This window comes from Dendrobates tinctorius, unplaced genomic scaffold, assembly GCF_039654945.1.
Source record: "Dendrobates tinctorius isolate UK_male_01 unplaced genomic scaffold, ASM3965494v1 ptg000171l, whole genome shotgun sequence".
NCBI classification, from domain to species: Eukaryota; Metazoa; Chordata; class Amphibia; order Anura; family Dendrobatidae; genus Dendrobates; species Dendrobates tinctorius.
The window spans coordinates 20,978,157-21,003,591 of NW_027361838.1; the positions used below are offsets into that span (position 1 = coordinate 20,978,157).

Sequence of the window (25,435 nt, forward strand, 5' to 3'; positions counted from 1 at the left end):
GCACCCAGCTTTCCTAACAGGAAAGTTGGGTGCCTTGTGTCCAGGGCCGCAATGTATTTAAATAATACATACACCAGACTGCCAGCACATGTGTATAAATGCTGTTAATTAAACATAAAAGCTCAAGCTGTTACCTTGGATTTAAGTGGCGAGTGGCTGGAAAAGATGGGTGCCCTAAACTGCTGTCACTTTAAAAGCTGGGTGCACGATGTCTTCACATATATTGATGCAAGTGCATAAGCATGTAGTTCTATACAACGAACGGCAAATAATGCCCTGAATTTAGGTTGTTTGGAAAGCTGGGTACACTGATCCTAACAGGAAAGCTGGGTGCACGGTGTCCGGCCTGTATCGTAGAGAGATGGCGCTGTTTGTTGTAAGCACAGAGGTGTCCGTCCGTGTTGGTGTAGAAACACACAGGGCGCCGGTGTAAGGAGTCCACTGTGTCGGCACGCAGTGACCACCACCAGGAAGCCTTGCAGCCTGAGGGGGTGGGAGGAGTTGATTTGGAATGAAACAGGAAACTGATAGAGTAGCTAGGTCCTATACGCTCCCAGCACTGACCTGTGTGAGTCTAGCTGTAACACCACGTAACCGTGGATCTGTCTGTTTAAGGATTCCAGGGGCTGTATAAGTGCAATAATATTATGACCATACTAGCTCCAACAAAGTGTTAATCCGCACAGCGGGGAAGCCCATTCATTGCACAAGTAATTGTGTGAGCTGGTACTGCAAACATGCGTACCACGGGAAGTGCTCCATGAACCGAGGTGCCACTCCAAAGGAATTAGCCACAATGGATACAAAAAAAGAAAAACGGATGGCATTCACCGGTTAAAAACTTCTTTATTCCAATACTTTAAACATCGGCATAGGGAAGATGGGAGCAGGAGTGGAAAGGACGACAGCCGTTTCGCGCTGCAGTAGCGCTTCTACTGGTCACCAGTAGAAGCGCTACTGCAGCGCGAAAAGGCTGTCGTCCTTTCCACTCCTGCTCCCATCCTCCCTATGCCGATGTTTAAAGTATTGGAATAAAGAAGTTTTTAACCGGTGAATGCCATCCGTTTTTCTTTTTTTTTGTATATATTATGACCATACGTTGCCCCGGCCGGTGGCAGGTCTGTCGAACAATATTGCCCGTTGACCCAAGTGGTAAAACCACATGTATTGGGGTTGATGACGCCACACCCCTACATGAAATCAGGTGTATGGGAATTCTAAAGGGTCCTAATCCTATTCCTTCATCATTTATCACTGAAGGAAGCCGCAAGCTACAGAAACGCGTAGGATTTGGCACCCAGCTTTCCTGTTAGGATCAGTGCACCCTGCTTTCCTAAATTCTGGGCATGTTTGCAGGTTGATGTATAGAACTACATGCTTATGCATTTGCATCAAGTTACGTGAGGTGGTATCTTCATCTATATACACTGCCACTTTTGTGAAATTAAGGACACCCAGCGCAAAACCCTACAGGACATATCTTCTCCCCTCTTCCTCCATTTCTGAGCGCTGTTTGGAATATACCTTTCTTTTTCTCCTTTGATAGCAGGTGGTTACTGTCACCCAAACCTAGCAGCTAAAAACCCAGGAGTTTGTCAAAGTGCCAGGCGGTTTTATATATAGAGAATTTCATTTAGCAAAATCTCCCATCCTCCTTGAACTTTTCTGTCCTTTAGAACATCCATCCGTTGGACCATGCCTACTTTGAGTCCATTCAAATCTGCCTGTCCAACCTTAACCCCTTTGCGACATGCGCCGTTCTAGTACTGCGCATGTAGCATCTCCCCCTTTGAAGTGGGCTTCGGCGGTGAGCCCACCTCAAAGCCAGGACATGTCAGCTGTTTTCAACAGCTAATATGTTCCCGCATTAGCCGCAGGCGGAATTGTGATCCACCCACGGCTATTATCTAGTTAAATGCCGCTGTCAAACTCTGACAGCGGCCTTTAACAAGCGCTTCCAGCCATCGGGCCGGAAATACGCTCACCGGTGACGCGTGTCACGTGATCACGGGTCACCGGTGTGTCGGCATGACAACCAGAGGTCTCCTTGAAACTGGTGGTCGGCACTCATAGCAGTGCAGTAATTCTGCTACATAGAGGCGATCTGAGCATCGCCTCTATGTAGCAGAGCCAATCAGGTTATGGCAGCTTCTAGCCTCCCATGGCTATTGAAGCATGCCAAAAGTAAAAAAAAAAAAAAAAATTTTTTTTTTTTTTACAAATACAAAAGTTCAAGTCACACCTCACCTCTTTTGCCCCATTCAAAATAAAACAATAATAAAAAAAATCAAACATACACATATTTGGTATCGCCGCGTTCAGAATCGCCCGATCTATCAATAAAAAAAAAAAAGATTACCGTAACCTGATTTCTAAACGGCGTAGCAGGAAAAATATTCAAAACGCCAGAATTAAGTTTTTTTTGGTCGCCTCGACATGGAGTTAAAATGCAATAACGGACAATCAAAAGATCGTATCTGCACCGTAATGGTATTATTAAAAACGTCAGCTCGGCACGCAAAAAATAAGCCCTCACCCAAATCGAGATCTTGGAAAATGGAGACGCTACCGGTATCTGAAAATGGTGCAATTTTTTTTAAACAAAGTTTTGAATTTTTTTCACCACTTAGATAAAAATGAACCTAGATATGTTTGGTGTCTATGAACTCGTAATGACCTGGAGAATCATAATGGCAGGTCAGTTTTTTAGCATTTAGTGAACATGGTGAAAACAAAAAACAAGTGTGGAATTACACTTTTTTTGCATTTTCGCCGTACTTGGAATTTTTTTCCCGTTTTTGAGTACACGACATGGTATAACCAATGGTGTCGTTCAAAAGTACAACTCGTCTCGCAAAAAAACTAGTCCCCACATGGCCATATTGATGGAAAAATAAAAAAATGTTATGGCTCTGGGAAGAAGGGGAGTGAAAACAATCACAAATATGAACATGGGCTCCGCTGCAAAGGGGTTAAAGTCTGAGCCCTCGCTGGCCTTCCTCTTGTAATCCAAAATTTGAGGATCGCATGATCCCGTCTAGCTCTCAAACTTGAATTGAAAGCTTGTGACATAACTACTGACTTCTGGACAGTCAGAAGCAGCTCTCACAAGATGGCGGGACCAGAGTAGTGCTGAAAAACCGTAGACGCCAGTTGGTGAGTATATGACCGGGGGCATGGGGCTTCAGGGCTGTGGAGTCGGTAAGCCACAGTTGCGACTCCGTCTCTTGGATTTTATCAGGCTCCGACTCCGACTCCTTCATAAATGGCCAATTCATAACAACAAATTTACTGTTGTAAAATATTAAACATCGTGCTTATTCAGTTTCTCACCATCATATAAGTAATCAGACCACTTAGAGCAAAAACTACATTTATTAGAATACAATTAGAATATAGCAAATAACTTTTATAAACTTCTCTAAACTGTAAATAAATATGCAATAAACACTTTTATGCAGTTAATAAGAATTGTAAGTATTGCCTCTGTCAGATCCTCCTTCATGGATGCCCTCAAATCTGATCTAATTATTTTGAAAGCAGAGAACAACCTCTCTACACTAAGGCCTGTTTCACACTTCCGTTTTTTCAAATCCGTCAAAATCAGTTGTTTTCCGTAAAAAAACGGATCCGCCATTTTTTGCAGGATCCGTTTTTTTTGTCCCATAGCCTTCCATTACGGTTACCGCGGATCCGTCAAAAAAACGGATCCGTTTTTAAAAAACGGATCCGTTTGCATCAGTTTCCGTCAAAAAAACGGAAACGGATCCGTTTGGCGGACACAAAAACGGAAGTGTGAAACAAGCCTAACTTGTGTTGGTGGCAAAGCAGTAACCACTCGGGCAACATCTCTGACAATGTCAGGATACAGAGGAATCGCTTGTTGCACTGTTATTTTTGATGAACGGTCAAATTTCTCAATTTCTTTTAGTGCACATGAAAAATTCTGCTGAAATGTACTGGCTGTGTTCCTTGATGGGGATGACTCTTCTATGCGGGAACGCTTTGCACGGTCCTTGTGATCCAAATATTTTTCAAAATCAAATTCTTCATCAGTTGATGATGAGGGTGAAGATGTGGCAGGACGACCAAATTCTTCTTGTTCCTCCTGACTGTTCTGCAACCCTTTCATCCTTACTGCTATTTCAAACAGAGCTTCTTTTCCTTTACTTAGCTGTTGATCATCTAGAAGAATCCGATGCATTGGGTCTACATAAACAGCTGCCAAAAGAATGTTATTTTGTAATAGTAGCTCCTCTCTCCATTTCATTGATGTAGCAATGCCACTTGCAATTAACCCTCCTCTTTGGGACAGGCGAAACATCAGGTTCTTCCACTCCTTTAAGAAAATACCTGGAGTTAAGTCCTCTGCTTGTAATTTTTTAGTCACTGTAAATGGGTGCTCTAGCAATTTTTCCAGCTCAGTCACCTGATTCCACTGACTTTCATTTAGCGTCAGTTGAGGGTTAGCCATGTCTACAAGAAAGGTTTTTAGTTCAACCAAGCGCTGAATCATTAAGTACTGCCCCATCGTGTGGCTTGATCAATAATTGCCCCTTTTCCAGCACGTCTCTTCAAAATTGAGTCAACTTTAGGGATTCTGTCAACAGTAGCCAATTTTCTCACCTTGCCAATCAGTGCAGCAGCATGTCCTTCTTGCAGACTGTCTCTTATAGCCAGCTGTAGCGTATGCACAACACAGCGCATGTGATGAATGAAAGAACATATTGACACAGTTTCAACAAGATCATCTAAACTATCATGTTGCTGTTCATCTGAAGCAACTTCAGTTTGCTCCTCAGTTACAATACTGTGTTCCTCTATTTCAAACATTTCTGTGTCTGTGGACCCAGAATGTTCTTCTAGCTGCTGGTCACCATCATTACTCTCATTCATTAGCTTAATAGTACTTATATTTGAAGCATTGTCAGTTACGACAGAGAGAACTTGCTCTTTTTTAAGTTCATAGTCTTGCAGAACCTTTTCCACCAAGACCTGGAGAAACTCACTGGTGTGATGAGCTTTGGTGTCTTTTACTGCCAATGTCTTGGTAACTATTTCATTTTTGTCACAAACAAATCGGACATTGATGGCAAAATAGTTCACTCTGTGACGTGTGCAGGCATCCATTTTAAGAAACAGAAAGCGTCCCTTGAGAGTTTTTTTAAGTTCTTCCTTTTGTTTAAAAGCTTCTTCGATTACTAATTTTCTAATACTCTCTCTCTCCAGAGAAACACCAAGCTTGCGGGCCATTTTCCCATTCAGACACACAAAAGCTGGTCGTGAAAATAATGAAATAGGCACACTATCCTTTACAACAAGCTCTATGATCTGTTTTTTAAATGTATCTACTGTCATTGTCACAGTAACTTTATCACTGACAAAATATCTTGCAACTGATGGCTGCAAAGTTCTCTGCTCCTTTGTTTGGCTGGAAGAGCTGGGCACTGGTTCATTGGTTTGGATGCAGTCTTTCTCATCCACTGCTTTCAGTACTTCTGGATGAAAGCGCTGTAAATGTCTCTTTAGATTAGAAGCTCTGGTAGGAGCATTTTTATCTTTGCCTGAATATGCACTCATCTTGGCTTCACAGCATTTGTTTTCGTCTGGATCATTTGTCATACACTGACAGACATAATATTTTCTATCTTGAGTGATGGTGAAATGTTCAAATACAGCTGATTTAATGTGATGCTTCTTTGACGTTCTCAGGTTTTTAATTCTGCATTCACAATCCAAATGACAATTGTTTTTCCTAAAAACAATTGTACAAAATTGCCAGGTCGTACAACTGATATAGTGGTCAGTAATACTGTTATTATTCCTCATGTACTCACAGTTAACTGATGCAAAGTTTGTTGAAAGGATAATACTTCTTACAGTCTTCCTCTTCTGAGTAGCAGGCAGCTGTGAGATGCTTGGAAGACGCACACCTAGTATGATCTAGTCTAGAGGAGGAGCTTTACTACTAAGAATTTGCAACACATTTTCACTTTCAGTTTCATACATTGTAAGTAGGGGGGTTGGGGCAGCATGAGGTTAACCAAGTATAAGATTAGATAAGGGCAGTGGAGAACAGTGACACACAAGAAGTAAGAAATGTCTCTATCTCCAGCAGAACTGCTTATCACTGTTGGTCATAGTTTGATAGAACATATATATTTGAGTAACATTTATAAAACTCATATGAAAGTTCAATTATGAAATATTAATACATTTTTTTTAAAGCTGGAGTCGGTACATTTCTACCGACTCTGACTCCAACCAAAACTAACTCCGACTCCACGACTCCGACTCCACAGCCCTGTGGGGCTTATATTTAAAAGTGTCACGCCAGTGCTGAGAAAAACCCAAACCCCTCGAGCGGTGCTTTAACTTGTATAAGTATATCCCAAGCACTGACAAGTGGGAGGTCAGGGCTGTCAAGTATACTACTGCATTTTCTTGTATATCTGATCTAACCACCCTACATGGCTGCAGAATTTTTTTATTTTCATAATGGCAAAATTTCTATCTAGATTTTAAATGCTTGGGTAGTGGTTTAGCTAGCTAGGCCCTCTGAGATGGTGAGATTGAGATGTTGCCAGTCCCCCAAATTATGCTCCTAGTGAATCCTAGAATTGATGGTCTCTGAGCAGTGAATGGTCTGGAAGGTTATGGGCTGTGGCCGCTGGAATGTGCGGCGCATGCGATGAGTTTTGTGTCTAACAATGTATCATAACGCATTCATGTGGCTTGCTCTTTCAGTTCTTTAAAGATGCCAATGTTCTCCTGCACCAATATTAGTTAGTATTTTATTCATAAGATAGTTGTAAAGGCCCAGCATGTTTTAGAAATGATAATTATGCGAAAGTTTATGAATGATCCTTTACTGCACTTTTCAGAGAAAGAAGGACCAGAGAAAAAAAAAATGAAAAAAGAGCCTGGAAGTAAGAAATCTACTCCTGTCAATATCCTCTTTGGTTACCCCTTATCTGAGCGTAAGCAGATGGCTCTCCTCATGCAGATGACTGCCAGAGACAACAGCCCAGGTATAAGCCCTGCAATGTGAATGCATCTGATTGTTCTGCTTTTCCTCCCTGGCCCACTCTGGTGATGGACAGGCTGCTTTGTATCCGTGAGTGGCAGAATGAGGAATACTTCTTATATCTGTGGTCTCTGTTGTATTTTTGATGGGGTCACAATTTTTATTCCACCTTACTGTGTATTCGAATATGCTGCTGTTACATAGGGCAAAAGCACATAGGATATTAATGTGCAAATAGAAAATAAACTTCTTCCCTGGTGCCACCGTTGCCTGGTGGTGGTTGATAAATGGGTTATTACATGTTGACAGCCCACAATCATATTTACTAAATGTATTCTGTAGAGATTGGGAGAGCACCTTTAGTGATGAACCCTTTTGCCTCTTGTGAGTAGGCACTGTGTAATATTCTGTTTGACTTACCGTGGTTATTTTTCACTCTTTTATTCTTGTTTTTCATTTTGTTTAAATCCATCAAATGGTTCCACAGATCTCGGCCTTTTAGTGCGGTTTTTTATGGTCTGTACCAAGAAGGAGTGGTTCACTGGATTCTCTGAGGGCATGTTTTCAGGATTCTCTAAATGGTCAACCTCAAGTCACGTCCCCTTGTAAAGATCATAAAAATTGGCACTAAATTACACCATATGGAAGATTTAAAAAAAAAAAAAAAAACCTCTGTAAAACGGTGGGAAAAAATAAAAGCAAATGGTGCCGCTATTTAGTATTCCAAAGAGGTCAGCCGAATTACAGGATGGCTTGTTTTTTGTTTCACGAAGTCTGATATGTTAACAATAGTCTTTTCCAGTTATTTTTGTGTGGACACCTCTATATGTAACCTCTTATTGACAATTTTACATATAACAAAAAAAATTTCACTTTATTAAACTAAATTTAAAAAAAATTTGGATCAATCAAATGTGAGCTAAAAATTACTGAAAATCCATAAATATGATGGATTAATTCACATGTCCTGTCTACAGGATTAATGATTTCACTCATATTTGTCCACAGATTCTACCCCAAATCACCCCTCTCAGGCAACACCAACTCAGAAGAAAACTCCAACATCCTCCACAAGGCAAAAGGACAAAGTAAATAAAAGAAATGAGCGCGGAGAAACTCCATTGCACATGGCAGCTATACGAGGAGACATAAGTCAAGTAAAGGAACTTATCCGTCTAGGTGCCAATGTCAAGGTTAAAGATTTTGCAGGTAAGTCTAGAGTAGGATTGATCGAATAGCTTCGGATAGGTGCTTATCCGAATAGCTATAGCGCTTCCTGAATAGCTGCCTCGGGAACCCGGATACCTGGAGCGCTTCCGATAATCAGCTGTTTGGCGCCGCAGCTGCATGTACACATGGATATCCTGTTTGTTGAGACTGTCACAGAGCCGTGACACATGCAGCTGCGGCACTAAACAGCTGATTATCGGGAGCGCTCCAGGTATTCGGGTTCCCGAGGCAGCTATTCGGGAAACTCATTCGGATTAGCACCTATCCGAAGCTGTTCGCTCATCCCTAGTCTAGAGAAATGCTTGCTTGTACAGAAGTTTTTGGAAATTGGATATTAGTGTTATTCCCAAAATATCAAGTTATCCACTACCTCTAGAATGGGGGATAACTTTCTGTCTGCTGTGTACTGACTGTGGGAACCTCCAAATATCCAGATAATGGGGTTTCCAGCCTTGTCTTGAATGGCGCTAAGGTGCGCAGGTTCAGCTTCCACTCCATTCATGGTCAATGGGACTTCTGTAAATATTAAAGTGCTGTGCTCAGCTATTGCTAGCAGGCCACCATAGCTAATCTTGGTATCGTTGGGGATTCCAGTGGTCAGATACCAGCAATCTGAAAGTTTATTCCTGTATTGTATAGAAATAAAATGGAAATGCAGTTTACATTGGAAATGTAGTTGGTTGTTATTTCCATCCATGTCTTGCATATCTGCTCAATCTAAGCATTTGCTGACTGCAGTTATTTCTGCACAAAAGTTTAGTGCATTCTGCCAAAGAGTTAAACAATTAAAGGGTGACTTCATCGAATCAGATAGAAATTGTCCTAAAATTCTTTGAAAAGTCTGCAAATTTTTGTGCAACGCGACGTTGCACAAACAATTTTGCGACTTTCATAGTTTTACACCGTTTTTAAATATTTCTGCCAAAATGGGCAGAGCTGGGGTGAAGATGGGTCGACTTGTGGCTATGCATGCCCTTTAAATTCTGCAAAAGTGCCAGCAGTTTTAACGCTTGAAATGCTACTCCTGTTTTTGACTGGAGTAGCATCTATGGCGAAGTGCATGCCACTGAGAACATGCACCAAATTCAATGCCAGTCTTAATGAGTCCATACCATAGTGTTTTATTTTACTTTTTTGGAGGGGTTGGTTTGTTTTTTGTCTTTGTATAACTATTCAGCACCCATTGTGATTAACTATTAATGGTTACCTGGTATTGTAGTGATGCATCTGTAATACCCTCTACATATAAGGAGTCAGTGGTTGCTATTTGTTTTGATAAATCTGTGCGCGCTCACCTGGTATATAATACATGTGAATAGTTTTGGTTTTGAATCCTTTAAAGTAACTTAACTGACAAAATTTACACTTTTCAGGTTGGACTCCTTTACATGAAGCTTGTAATATGGGATATTATGATGTTGCTAAAGTTTTGATAGCAGCAGGAGCTGATGTGAATACCCAGGGGCTTGATGATGATACACCTCTTCACGATGCAGCAAGCAGTGGGCACAGAGATGTAAGTAATTCCAGGGTTTTTTTTTTTTTTCTTTTTTCTCTTCGTGAGATGCAAGTCTGTCTGGTTCTATCCCATATTATATCCTATTTGAGAAGGAAGAATAGAACTGTTCCACCTATCCAAATGAAAACTTTGATTGAACCTGACGTCAGTGGTTTCTAGCGTGTCATGGGACTGAATGGAGATGCAAGATAAAAATGAACCAAGCCTAAAATAATGGGGATCTCAAGTGGAATATTAGATATGTATTTTATTTTTTTGTCGTATTTAACCAACACCGCCTAATCATGGTTTGTGTAAACTCTTGTGTTTGTAGCCAGTGTTTTGTTTTTTTTGTTTGTTTTTTTATGGTTGGTATTGTGGACATCCAGTCAAATGGCAACCAAAAAAGAAGCGTAGACAGCGTCCAATCCAGGGTGTTGAATTGTAAAAGAAGTTTATTATGCCATAGAAAGCACAATGTTTCCACCCATAATGGGTCTTTTTCAAGTAGGAAATATGTATTCAGCTCCCTGTATTGGACGCTGTCTACACCTCTTTGGTTGCTGTGATATCTCCAAGTGGGTTCCTAGGTAAAGATGGACATACATCCCATACAGTGTGTGCTGTGAGCTTGCAATCCAGTTAAATGGCATCTCTCGTTCTTTGGAGGGGGGTTTCAGTTACTTTTAGGCAAATGAGGATTTGTTTAGTGTGCAAGTCTTGTACTGTGCACAGTGGATGTTTTGTGAAAGGGTTCTTTCAAGAAGAAGCCTAAAACGCCTGGTGTAAAAATAAAAAATCACTTTTTTGATGCAGCTCCTCATGCAAACACTCCAAACTAGGTACTGTCCAATCAAAGAGTTTTAGGAGGCAAAAAATCTCCCAAATGAGGAGCATTTCATCAAGCCGTTTCCAGGTGAAAAAGTTGTCGTTTTTGTCTATCTCAAACTCCTTCCGCACATAACTTAAAAGACTGAAGTGACAATAGGGGCTCTGGACAATCTGATGCGCAATAGTTGGCCCACCTGAACGACCAGTAATCTGTTACAAAGTGACTGGAAAGCTTCACCAATATTCGTAAGTTGCACTGCGCATGATTGGAAGTCTTCTGCACTTCCTATCGTGTGATTCTCTGAAGCTGGGAAACATACACCTGGCTTCAGAGGATCAATGATGCAAAGGGAAGAAGCCGCGCACATGTATGAAGTATGTGAAACCCTAGCAATGACCCCCAGCGCTTGTATGTTTTGTTATCATGCAAAGTGTGCCAGCTAGTCTGGGAACACTAACGCACCATTGACTAGTCATAGGCCTCATTTACGTATCATGCACGGACTGTAGAATACTTTTCTCTAAAGATCTGTTTGTGTGTAATGTACTACAAGGACTGTTAGGCAGGGTATTTACATGTGCAGATGCAACTGATGGTGCTTCAGGGGGCACGGGGAACCTGATAGGTTCCCTTTAAGTGTAGACTTTAGAGGTCGAACAAAAATATCCTGTGAAACGTTAAAGAATTGCAACCATTTTTCCACAAAGCCTCCTCACTTCAGAGGCTCAAAAATAATTGAACTAATTAAATTTACCATAAATAAAATGTCATTTTTAATACTTTGTAGAGAATCCTTTGCAAACAATGACTGCCTGAACGTCACCAAACGCTGGATTTCCACCGTTTGTGAGGCTTTTCCAGGCTTTTACTGCAGCTGACTTCAGTTGTTGCTTGTTTTGTGTGTTGAGATCTAGTAATTGAGTCGGCCATTGCAAAATATTCCACTTCTTTGCCTTTAAAAAAAAAAAAAAACTCCTGGATTACTTAAACATTGATTTTGATCATTGTCCATCTGTGCTGTGAAGCGCTGTCTCATCAACGTTTCTGCATTTGGTTGAATCTGAGCAGAAAGTTCAGCCCTGTACTCTTCAGAAATCATTCACTTGTTTGTCTTCAGTCACATTATCAATAAACACTAGTATCCCATGCCATCACGCTGCCTCCACTATGTTTTACTGATGATATGTTATGCTTTGGATCATGAGCCAATCTAAGCCTTCTCCATACTTTCTTCTTCTCATCATTCTGGTATAGGTTGATCTTGGTTTCATCTGTCTAAAAATGCTTTTCCAGAACTAAGCTGCCTTCTTTAGATCTATACATTAAATATAGAATCTATTTATATAATTGCCTTGTAATGTTTTCATTTCCTGTTCTGTCCAGATGTCTCCGTATCCCAGAATTCCAAGCGGAGGAAGTTCACCGACCGTCATATTGGGACACCCAAGTGATGGGTGTCTCAATATGGAAACTGCTACTGGTACCAACCTACTGCACGGTACCACCAGCAGAACACCGTCGCAACACACACATTCACACGCTCTTTCTCTCACACGCTCTTTTTCTCTCACACGCTCTTTTTCTCACACACGCTCTTTTTCTCACACACGCTCTTTTTCTCACACACGCTCTTTTTCTCACACACGCTCTTTCTTTCACACACGCTCTATCTCTCACACACGCTCTATCTCTCACACACGCTCTATCTCTCACACACGCTCTATCTCTCACACACGCTCTATCTCTCACACACGCTCTATCTCTCACACACGCTCTATCTCTCACACACGCTCTATCTCTCACACACGCTCTATCTCTCACACACGCTCTATCTCTCACACACGCTCTATCTCTCACACACGCTCTATCTCTCACACACGCTCTATCTCTCACACACGCTCTATCTCTCACACACGCTCTATCTCTCACACACGCTCTATCTCTCACACACGCTCTATCTCTCACACACGCTCTATCTCTCACACACGCTCTATCTCTCACACACGCTCTATCTCTCACACACGCTCTTTCTCTCACACACGCTCTTTCTCTCACACACGCTCTATCTCTCACACACGCTCTATCTCTCACACACGCTCTATCTCTCACACACGCTCTATCTCTCACACACGCTCTATCTCTCACACACGCTCTATCTCTCACACACGCTCTATCTCTCACACACGCTCTATCTCTCACACACGCTCTTTCTCTCACACACGCTCTTTCTCTCACACACGCTCTTTCTCTCACACACGCTCTTTCTCTCACACACGCTCTTTCTCTCACACACGCTCTTTCTCTCACACACGCTCTTTCTCTCACACACGCTCTTTCTCTCACACACGCTCTTTCTCAGTACCACCAGCGGAATACCACTGCACTGCACCAGCGCGAACTCCGCGCAGGTGCAGTGAATCATTTGGCTGATCCCAGCGGTAGTCAGTGAGGCTGCGCGGTGTCCCTGGCTGACCTGAAGTGAACTCGATAGCGTGAGGAAGTTTCTGAACTTTTTACCATGCTGTCAGATCACCTCAGGTCATCCGGGGACTCCGCGCAGCCTCAGTGACGTCAGCGGTAGTTGATGAGGCTGTGCGGAGTTCCCGGCTGACCTGAGGTGAACTAACAGCATGGGAAAAAGTACAGAAGCTTTCCCACGCTAATCAGTTCATCTCTGGTCAGCCACGGGGGCCTGTGCAGAGATGAATTAATTCATTCTGAAGTGGTTTACAGCGGGGCCGGTAGCATTAGCACCGGTCCCTGTTGTAAACTAGTTAACCCCTTGTGATGGATTGCAGCAGGGGACCTGACTGAACGGCGGAGAGGTATGTATAATGTTTTATTTTATTTTTTTTACAGAACAAGGGCTTTTTTTGGATTGGCAGAATAATACATTTTGTCAAACTTGTATTTATTTCATTAAAATATTTTTTAATGTCTTTTTTTTAACCCTTTACTATTCTAGGGTTAATAATGAAGGTGTCTTATTGACACCTCTCCATTATTAACCTGGCTTAATGTCACCTTTCAATTGCAAGGTGGCGTTAACCCATGAGCCACCGCTAAAGGCCATGGGAATAGAGAGGCTAAGTGGGGTAACTGGGGGCAGACTTTTTTTTTTAGCCGGGGGGGGGACAAAAGCAATTGTCCTTCTCTAGGATATTAATATCTGCCCTCACTCACTGGCTTTCCCTCTCTGGCAGAGAATATTGCGCGGGAGCCCAGGCAATTTTTTTCCCGCGATTATGGTCTTAAATTTAACCCCTAGAGTTCCAATTTTTCCTAACACAAACTACTAAATTGATTAAACACTGACATACATAAATTGTTTTGATATGACATGGTTTACTATATGTAACCCATGTGTCATATCATGTCTGGTTCGGGAATGATGTTACTGAAGCCGGCAATTGATTTAGCGGCTATTATGTTATGTAGAACTCTATGAGCTATAAATATATATATGTATGTATATCTATCCCAGGTCTGGCAAAAATTAATTGCTCTTTCATTCTATAAATTACTGACAACATATCTTTGAATTTCCAAGCACTAAATTTTGTATTTATCTTCAGAAAATGAGAAATGATCAAAACGACAAAAAAAATGCAGTGGTTGCAGACTTGAAATAATGCGAAGAAAACAATCATTTAGGCTACTTTCACACTAGCGTTTCCTGGAGCTGCGGAGTGATGCGCACGGCCGCTGTGAAGCTCCGGCAGCGCCTCCTCTGGTCAGCTCCTCCTCCGGTCAGCTCCGCCTATGGGCGCATGACGCTGCGTGCGACCTTCGTACCCTATCTTTAGCATTGGGTACACAGGCCGTGCACAGGTATGTGTTTGCCGGCGCATGTGTCCTTTTGACGGTGCGCTGAGCTCACCAAAATGCAACACGGTGCGTTTGGCGCAGGTCGGCGCACCGTCAAAAGAACGCATTCAGCGGCAAACGCATACCTGCGCATGGCCTGCGTACCCAATGCTAAAGATAGGGTACGCAGGTCGCATGCAGCATCATGCGCCCATAGGTGGAGCTGACCAGAGGAGGCACGGCCGTGGGCGGAGCTTCATGGCGGCCGGCGCATCCCTCCGCAGCTCCAGGAAACGCTAGTGTGAAAGTAGCCTTAGAAACCACCAGTCTTTCACACTGTTTTTGGGTGACCTTATGCCACTCCTGGTACAAAAATTTAAGCAGCTCTTTGATGGCTTGTGACTATCCATCTTCCTCTTGATTACATTCCAGAGGTTTTCAATGTGGTTCAGGTCTGGAGATTGGGCTGGATTTGATGTGGTGGTCCTTCATCCACACATTGATTTACCTAGCTGTGTGGCATGGCGCATTGTCCTGATGGAAAAAACAGTCCTCAGAGTTGGGGAACATTGCCTGAGCAGAAGGAATCAACTGTTTTTTTCCAGGATAACCTTGTATGCGACTTGATTCATACATCCTTCACAAAGATCAACCTGCCCAATTGCAGCCTTGCTGAAGCATCCCCAGATCATCACCAATCCTCCACCAAATTTCACAGTGGGTGCAAGACACTGTGACTTGTACGCCTCTCCAGGTCTCCGTGTAAGCATTAGACGATCAAGTGTTGGGCAAAGCTGAAAATTAGACTTATCAGAGAAGATTACCTTACTCCAGTTCTCTATGGTACAATCCTTATGATCTTTGGCAAACTTCAGCCTGGCTCTCCTTTGCTTCTCATTGATGTAAGGATTTTTTTCTACCTTTACATGACTTAAGCCCTGCCTCTGGGGGCCTGTTACGAACTGCCGTGCACTTCACCCCAGCTGCCATTTGCCATTCCTTTTGTAGGTCACTTGATGTCATCCTGCGGTTGCTGAGTGACATTCGAATAAGATGACGGTCATCCCGGTCAGTGGAGAGTAGTTTTCACCCTCTGCTGGTCTGTAGCTTTGTTGTCCCCAATGTCTGCTGCTTGACCTTGTTGTAATGGACTGCCATCTTAGAAATTTTAAGGATGGAGGCAACATGACGCACACTGTATCGCTCTGCTAGTAAAGCCAGAATTGAGCTCTTCAACCACAGCAGGGATTTTTATACATTACTTCATTATGTAAGATTTGATTCAGGTGATCACCTAATCAGAAGCACATGGAGTAGAATGAGGTGTACTCTGGTTGGAATTCAACTGACAGTGGAATGGAATGGCTGTCAGACATGTAGAGAAGCTGATTTTTATAAATCTGTGCAGTGGTCTCTTAATTTTTTGCCAGAGCTGTATATATGTATTTTTGTGTATATATGTTTGTGTATATGTATGTGTATAGATAGAGAAATATATATTTATTGCAAAAACGATGCTTTTCCATTATATCAAAGTAAAATAAAGCACTACAAATTGAAATGTAAATGAAAGTCATCTTGTCTCCCTTAAAATCAAGCGGCCATGCTTCTCCATCAGCCGAGAAATACATTTTATGGCTCTCAGAGTAAACCGATGCAATGTATCGCTGTACTCATACTGACCCAAAAAATAAAGCGGTCTTATCCATTTTACCACACATGGAACGGCATAAAAAAAAGATAATCTTGACTTGCTGTTTTATGTTCATTCTGTCACCTAAAATCTGACTAGAAAGCGATGAAAGAATGTTTTGTGCCCGAAAATGTTACCAAAAATGTCAGCTCGTCTCGCAAAAAAAATCCCTCATGTGACTGTTGGTAGAAGTACAGAGAAATTATAGCTCTCAAAATATTGCAATGCAAAAGCTTCTTTTATTTTACACAAAAAGAAAAATGTCGCAGAAATCTACCAGAAGAATAAATCTATCAATTTCACCGGGTTTTCCATGTAAATCTCTGAAATGAGTGATTCAGACGGATTCCACCTTCGGAAGATTTCCTATAATGGGGCAGATGGAGGCACTGTGGTTGCAGTCTGGCCTATGATCCAGCAGTGTCAGTCTTTTTAAGGGTGCACAAAAGCGCGGTTGACAACAATTTTGTATGTGGCTGAAAAGGACACTGCTTGAACAGAGGCCAGATGGAGTCAAGAGTAACTCTTCTGCTGCTCTATACTGAATCGATCTCTCAGGGGTTTCATCTGAATAGCATCATTTTAAGATTTAGATGGAAACCCCCTATGCAAGTACTCGGCGTAGAGCACAGGATGAAGGTGATCCAAAATGTTATGTAAAATGTACCCAACGAAAGCTTCAACTCCATCCACAAAAAAAGCAAGTGCCCCCTCAGGTCTGTCTTCCGTCATCGGAAATATAGGGGGCTCCTCTCACCCCTTTCCAACCCCCAATAAGAAAGCCAGTGAATTCTGCACTCCCAAATCCTAATGCCCCCCCTGCTATTTCAGCCCCACAGTGTGCCTTAACTGCAATTAGCATCCACATTTGGCATTTCTGTAGCCCGCTTAATTTATAGGGTCCATGTCGCCAGAAACACAAGCTGGGCACTACAACTGTAGATTTGCAATTTCCACTCACTAACATCCATTGCTTCTTGTTTCTGGAAAACACCCTTGGAGTCAAAATTGTCACTATACCTGTAGATAACTTCCCACAGGGGTGTTATTTCCAAAATGAGGTCAATTGAGGGGGTGATTCTGCTCTTGTAGCCCTTAAAGGCTCTATATATGGAGTCTGCAGACTATTCTACAAAAATTGTTCTCCAAGAGTTGTATAGCGCTCCTTTCCCTCATTGAGTCTCACCAAAAAGCTAAGCAGTAATGTACAGCCACATATGGGGTATTGCCACATTCGGCAGAAATTGTGTGGCAAATTGTTGTGCCGTTTTTGAAAATTTCCCCATGTGAAAATGTGAAATCTGGGGTTAAAACAACATTTTTGTGGTAAAAATGTGACAATTTTTTTCTTCACCGCCCAGTGGTGTAAAATTCTGTGACACACCTGTTGTGCCAATATGTTCACTGCATCCTTAGGGTGCCGTCACACTAAACGATGCATCAGCGATCCCGACAACGATACGACCTTGTCAGGATCGCTGGTGCCTCTCTACATGATAGCTGGTGAGCTGTCAAACAGGCAGATTTCACCAGCGATCAGGACCAGTGAGGACGCTGGTATCCAAGGTAAATATCGGGTAACTAAGCAAGCGAGCACGTCGCTTAGTTACCCGCTGTGTACCTTGGATTACCTGGTTTCTGGCGCTGGGAGCTGGTATCCAAGGTAAATATCGGGTAACTAAGCTCGCGTGTCACTTGGTTATCCGCTGTGTACCTTCCGGGGATGCCCCCAGAAGAAGCTTGGTGCGAAACGCGTGTTGGGGTGAGGAGGCCGTGCCACCGTTGTCACTTACATTATATGCCACAGGTACAGTGACCATTTGTTTGCGGTTACCGTAATTCCTTTTTTTTATTGGCAGCCTTTTTTTCAGTGTTTATGTAGGTTCTGATTATCACATACACTTAGACACATTATGTGTCATGCTGTTATTGTGATTATGTACTGATGCGTTTTTTCACTGAAACTGGCTGCTTTGTGTATGTACTTTTGAATATTTTACTGGCACAAATGTTACATACCAGTATTTTACTTTAATTGTAACCTTTATGGTACCATTATTAGATATTGGCTATAATTAGGTGGGTGCGTGCCTCTTTCTGGGCATTTTTGTTTATTCTATTTTTTTTTTTTTAAAAATTCACTAATAAAATAGGAATTTTTTATTGTTCATTGGATCTCTTAATTTTTTCGGTTAATTCCTTATGCAAGTCCAAATATTGGTGTTTATAATTTTGGAGAAGTGCCAATATATTATAGCATTTATGGACTAATTTTGGTATATTCACTGTATAAATCTTGTCTGACATTTAATTAGGTCAAGAAAGTTCATGAGCACATGAGCTGCAATTATTCTTTGCATTATAATCGGTTGATGTGAGAACTTCTTGGAATTATATTTTTATACATACGTTTTATGTATTTATGCTCGTGTATTTTTTTGTTTTAATAACGAAGATTGTGAAGCTCCTTCTCCGTCATGGTGGCAACGCGTTCCAGGCCAACAAACACGGTGCTCGACCAATTGATGTGGCTGAGACAGAAGAACTTGAACAGCTGCTGAAACGAGAAGTGTCCCTTTCTGATGATGATGATAGTTATACAGGTAATAATAATGAAAAAACAAAGCGCGATTTGTTCCATGGTCCTGAACATGTGCAGAGGGTTTATATATGAGATACGTATATATAGAAATAACAGTGAAAATACTAGCAGTGACAGAATGGTTGGATTGGAGCACCTTGGGCCCACCAGAAAAAATCATTCTTGGGGGCCCACTATGTAGCTACATAGAAATAAATACAAAACCACCAATGGTGTGGTAAAACACGCTAATATCAGGGTATAATATAAGGTAGTACAAATCTTAATTATGTAGCAGGACTTGGGGTAGAATCATAGAGGGGTAGCCCCCTCATAGAATATAATGTAGCCTCCATCATAAAATATAATGCAGCCCCCCTCATAGGGTATGCACCCCACAAAATATAATGCAATCCCCTCATAAGGTATAACGCAGTCCCCACCATAGAATATAATGTAGTACCCTCATGGGGTATAATGCAGCCCCCTTATATAGTATAATGCAGCACCACCACAGAATATAATGCAACCCCCCATAGAGTATACTGTAGCCCCCTAATAGGGCATAATGCTGCCCCCCTCATATAGTATGATGTAGCCCCCCTCATATAGTATGATGTAGCCCCCCAGTATATAATGTAGTCCCCTGAGAGAATAATGCATCCCCACCACAGAATATAATGCAGCCCCCCATAGAGTATACTGTAGCCCCCTCATATAGTAATATGTAGCCCCAGGAATATAATGTAGTCCTCTGAGAATAATGCAGTCCCCCACAGAATATAATGTAGCCCCCTCATAAAGTATAATGCAGCCCCTCTCCACCTCCATCATTGTCCTCCTCATCACCACCCCATCACTGCCCATTCCACCACCTCAATCATTGCCTCCCCACCATCATTGTCCATTTCATCACCTCCATCATTGCCTCCCCACCACCATCACCTCCATTATTGCCTCCCCCCACCATCATTGGCCATCACCTCCATCATTGCCTCCCATCATCTCCATCATTGCCTCCCATCACCTCCATCATTGCCTCCCATCACCTCCGTCATTGCCTCCCATCACCTCCATCATGCCTCCCCCACCGCCATCATTGCCCATCACCTCCATCACTGCCTCCCCACCATCATTGCCCATCACCTCCATCATTGCCTCATCACCTCCATTATTGCCTCCCCCACCGCCGTGATTGCCCATCACCTCCATCACTGGCCATCACCTCCATCAGTGCCTCCCCCACTGCCATCATTGCCCATCACCTCCATCATTGCCTCCCCCACCAACATTGCCCATCACCTCCATCACTGCCTCCCCCACCATCATTGCCCATCACCTCCATCAGTGCCTCCCCCACCGCCATGATTGCCCATCACCTCCATCATTGGCCATCACCTCCATCATTGCCTCCCCCACCAACATTGCCCATCACCTCCATCACTGCCTCCCCCACCATCATTGCCCATCACCTCCATCTCTGCCTCCCCCACCATCATTGACCATCACCTCCATCATTGCCTCCCATCACCTCCATCATTGGCCATCACCTCCATCATTGCCCATCATCTCCATCATTGCCTACCCCCCACCAATCATTGCCCATCACCTCCATCACAGCCTCCCCCATAATTGCCCATCACCTCCATCATTGCCTCCCCCACCGCCATCATTGCCCATCACCTCCATCACTGCCTCCCCACAATCATTGCCTCCCCCACCGCCATCATTGCCCATCACCTCCATCACTGCCTCCCCTCCATCATTGCCTCTCATCACCTCCATCATTGCCTCTCATCACCTCCATCATTGCCTCTCATCACCTCCATCATTGCCTCTCATCACCTCCATCATTGCCTCCCCCACCGCCATCATTGCCCATCACCTCCATCACTACCTCCCCCACCACCATCATTGCACATCACCTCCATTATTGCCTCCCCCCACCAATATCATTGCCTGTCACCTCCATCATTGTCTTCCTCACTGCCATCATTGCCCCATCACCTCCATCATTGCCTCCTCCACCACCCCACTCACACAACACCGGTCCGCATCACTCACTCACACAGCACCGCATCTCTCTCTCTCACACACACACACACACACAGCACCAGCACCGCATCACTCTCTCGCACTCACCGCACCACATACACACACGCAGCAGACACACAGCACAACTCACCTCCCCGCAGCAGCACTTCCTGGAAGCCTCTTTCTCTGTCCTGCAGCTTTCTCTCTGAGACGCACGCTGGATGATGTCATCCAGCTGGGCTGTCTCATACAGGAAACGCCCAGAAAGGAGGACACCGGGATGTGCTGCGGGGAGGTGAGTTGTTGTGTGTCTGCTGCATGTGTGTATGTGGTGCGGTGAGTGTGATGTCATGCTGTGTGTGGGGTGCGGTGGTGGGGATGGTCTGCCCGCTATTAAAGAGGAATGGTGTTCACTCCTCTCCACGCCCATAGGGGCGTGGGGAAGCTTGAATATTCATTTCGCTTTAGCAGCGGGGACAGGATCCTGTCTCCCGCTGCTGCTATGCTGGCACAGGGCGGGCCCCCTTGACTAAAGGGGCCCCATAGCCACTGGATTGGGGGCCCCTCGAGCAGTGGGGGGCCCTAGGCACCTGCTGAACAGTATGCCAGCAGGTGTCAGTTTCTGGGCCCACCGGAAAATCCTCCAGTTCGCTGGTGGGCCAGTCCGAGCCTGGTATCCAGAGATTTATTTGGATATGTATGGAGGCGACAGACTGGAAAATGTAATGTAATTTGTTGTGACAGGCCGTTGAGTGAGATGGACTAAAGATTGATTTCTGTATTGTGTTTTAGAAAGTGTTATGAAGGAGGAGTAGGATATGCCTTATAGATATTCTGGGATTCTGGACCGCAGAGAGATGGCACCTTGGCCACAGAGGTAGATTTGTATGTAGTTGGCACACAGTTGTTACTGTAAGCTGTAGCCATGGGACTTTGAGTTTTTCCAGGCCAAAAGTAGAATGAGAAGAGTAGGGGTCCCAGGGCTGAGCCTTGAGGGACACCACCAGAGAGGGTGGGATGAGGTGGTAGTATGAGAATTAGAGAAATGTGTGAGTAGTGAGACATGAGTGGATTCAAGAGAGGGCAAGGTTTTTGATGCCAAGGATAGAGAGGTTCTGTAGTATGCTTTCAGTCCATTGTGATAAAAGCTCAATACAAATATTTGTTGTGGTAGAAAGGAGTGATCAACTGTCAAAAGCTGAGAACAGGTTAGGAGAAGGTGTTCAGAGTATTGTTTGTTAGCACTGGCTGTTAGCTCGTTACTATCATTAGCTAGGGCAGTTTCAGTGGAATGGTTGGAACGGAAGCTGGATTGTAAGTTGTTGAAGAGTGTGTTAAATGAGAAGTGGAATAAAAGTTTAAATGTTGACTTTTTCCCTCCAGGAGTTTTGAGGTAAACTAAAGAAAATGTATATAGTCGTCTTGAGGATGGGTATGTTGGTTGCATGTTTGAAAGACTAAAAAATGCCAGAGGTTAATAAGTTAAAGAGGTTAGATACTGCTAAGATAAACAGGTTGGGGAGGAGGTGGGATGGGATAGGATCAAGCATAGAGATGATCAAATATATTTGAGTGCAATTGAATCGTGCTCCAATATTTAAAATCCTTATTTTCGCAATTTGTCTGCTAATTTGTAAAGAGCCATCAAAAGATGAAAAAAAATAAATGCATATACTCCTCTTAAGGCTCATCTCGCCGACCCCTCCAATTCTCAGTCACCCATCCAGTAGTCTTCGCATCTTCTGAACACTGAGGTGAATGGGTCTGATCAGAGCTGAAAGTCCTGGCCTAGCATGAAGAGGCCAGGAGACTCTGTGTTTGCAACATCGATAAAATGCAAAAAAAAAAAAAAAAAAAGATGGATGGCTACTGTGAAGAGCAGAGAGACAGTAGAGGTGAGCAGTAAGGCTAGTTTCACATTTGCGTCTTTGTGCGCAGCGCATCGTGCGCAAGTAGAAACACATGCAAAAACGCGCATGCATTTGCGTTTTTTGTGTGCATGCTTTTTCTAGGTGTCACATTTCACAGGAGGAAAATCCTTGAAAAATCCTTGAAACAGACTCCACCAATGGGACACCAGTGGGCGTGTGTCATGGGAAAGGCGTGGTTTAAACCAGTGTCTAGACATGTTTACTCTTAAAACGCATGCGTACGCATGTCCATGCGCACTCCTGTGTTCCCATAGACTGTAATGCGTTGTTTTGACGCATTCCGTGCCAAGCATACGCATGCGTTTTTGACGCCTTTGAGCGTACCCAAAAATGCAACATGTTGCGTCCGGCGCGTCTAGACATACACCTGGAAAACCGCATGCGCACGAAAACGCAGATGAACGCATGCAAACGCAAAAACATGCTTGCGCCATGTTAAACATAGGGACGCATGCGCATGGATACACAATGTGCTGTGCACAAAAACGCTATTGTGAAACCAGCCTAAGGCCAGTTTCACATGTCAGTGTCTCCGGTACGTGTAGTGACAGTTTTCTCACGTACCGGAGACAATGAGACACATAGACACATTCTAATGAATGTGTCTATGCAGATGTCAGCTTGTTTTCACGGACCGTGTGTCCGTGTGCAAAACACGCTGACATGTCCATTTTTGTGCAACAGCACGGATCACACGGACCCATACAAGTCAAAGGGTCCGTGTAAACACGTACCGCACACGGATGCTGTCCGTGTGCGTTTTTAAAAGTCAAAGGGTTAACATTGAAGCTAATTTTTCCAATACACGGATAGCACACGGATGGTCACACGGACATACGGGTAGCACACGGATGTCACACGGATGGTCTACGTATCTACACGGACACGGATAGCTCCGGTACCGTTTTTTCCGGTACCGGAATTATCTGGACGTGTGAAACTGGCCTAAGGAAGTATTCGCTTTTGGGTTTTTTTCTTACGCTTATTCTGCTCTGTTACCTGGAGGCTCCTCAGAGCATAAGAAGAGAGGCACTCAGTTTGTGGCAAATAACTTCTGTGAATAAATTTTTTTGTGAAAATCTGTTTGAAAAAACAAATTCGAATTTTTTACTGATCCCTCTCATGCCAGAGAGAGCAACCTTTTTCGTTGGTGATGGTTGGAAATAAGGTTATGGGAGAAGGGCATTGGTCTGTTATATGTGGAGGGGTTGTGATGTTTGTACATTTAGGCTATTTGTGATGAGGTCGATCTTGTTACTGAAATGTGTGACAAAGTAAAGTGCTGAAATGAGGGCTGTGAGAGGTGGCAATGGTGGAATGACAATGGAATTAGGTTTTGAATAATTGGGGTTTTGCAATATGAGCATGGTGAACTAGTCCAGTTTAGCAGAGGTGAGGGCTTGCTTGAAATGTGATCCAGTCTTCCTGCTTCCTGTGAGTTTTGTTTCATTGCCACTCGTCAAACATGGACGCTTGCTGCAGCCTTTTTTTTTTTTTTTAAGGTTTGTGTATTAATTTGTTGTCTTCTGCCATGTTAAAGAGGAGCAACCACGTCAATAGCCTGATGCTACTGTGGTGTTGTAAACCATGTCATTAAGTGAGGATATGGTGGACAGCGGTAGAAGACAGTTTACGTTTGTCGAGGCTAGAGAGATTTCAGCAGGAGTGTTCCAATTGTTGAACTTGGGAGAGGTAGTTAAAGAGGACAGAGATCAGAATGTATCGTAATTGGTTGTCAGATAAAGGCAGAGGTGATGGTTATAAGGTTAGATGGAGAACAGAGGTGGATGAAGATGAGATACAGGGTATGTCCACCAGCCTGGTTGGTGTCAATGATTATGTTGAAATCTGTGTATGAAATGCATCTTCTTACACGTGTGCTGCCGCCACCTTTTTAATGGGGGTCTGCTGCATCGTGTTTGTGCATTTGTGATCTGACTTGGGGTTAGTAAGGCTGTTTTTTTTTTTTTTTTTTTGTTCTGGTTTGTTTTTTTAATTTGTTTTTTAGGTTGCTTTTTATAATTTGTTAGCACGTGGGTTACGAGCTGGTCTATTTTGGTCAAAATATCAACCAATACCTCATTTAATGTATTTATCATATACATTAGTTTTCATTTTTTCATCTTTTATTGTACATTTTACAATTTTTGCAGGATGTAGCCAGGCCCTTTTTTGTTGGTTGGGTGTACTGGGATTAATTCAAGTTTATCAAAAATACGTTCGTAAGAGAGAATAACAACCAACTCACAGTAAACCCTTACATATATCATAAAACCAATAACCTTTATTATATTTTTGAATCAGATCTTTTTTATTAAACATTCAGGAATCAATACAGAAAGAATATGACATCTTATATAGCTAGTAAAATTTACATTGAGAGCAAATATTATTTAAAGGGTAAAACTCTTCCTGTGTAAGAATAAATAAAAAGAAGAAATCTCAAAACACAGATATTTGCATAAAATTGAGCCTATAAACAACATGGCTCCACAAATAAACAAAAATCAAAATTATACATCAGTGCCTCATTTCAGCGGGAAAACCATCCCCGCCAGCCGCGCCACTCCGCATCATATTTCGCCCCCCACGGATATCAGGTCCAATCCACCCCAGCTCCCTCCCACCGCGCCACTCAAAATCTACTTCGCCACAAAGGGCACTAGACTTTATTTTCACCCCCCAAGCATCCCCTCATCGCAAGCACAACAGCAACTGGTCCAACATCGCATCCCGTACCAGTGCGCCCGAGGGGAGACCCGGTGACTCCATCCATGGCTGCCAAATTTTGTAAAACTTTCT

General features: G+C 43.1%; 1 protein-coding gene across 6 annotated transcripts in view; it reads left to right on the forward strand.

The window, feature by feature from the left end:
• Positions 1–25,435, forward strand: part of ANKRD12 (ankyrin repeat domain 12) — a 178,687-nt gene that overhangs the window by 116,324 nt on the left and 36,928 nt on the right. For all 6 annotated transcript variants that reach the window (XM_073550954.1, XM_073550953.1, XM_073550952.1 and 3 more), the window contains 4 exons: positions 6,885–7,031; positions 8,036–8,236; positions 9,631–9,773; positions 18,543–18,690. In XM_073550954.1, the coding sequence (XP_073407055.1) occupies positions 6,885–7,031; positions 8,036–8,236; positions 9,631–9,773; positions 18,543–18,690 (639 nt within the window). The remainder of the gene's footprint in view (positions 1–6,884; positions 7,032–8,035; positions 8,237–9,630; positions 9,774–18,542; positions 18,691–25,435) is intronic.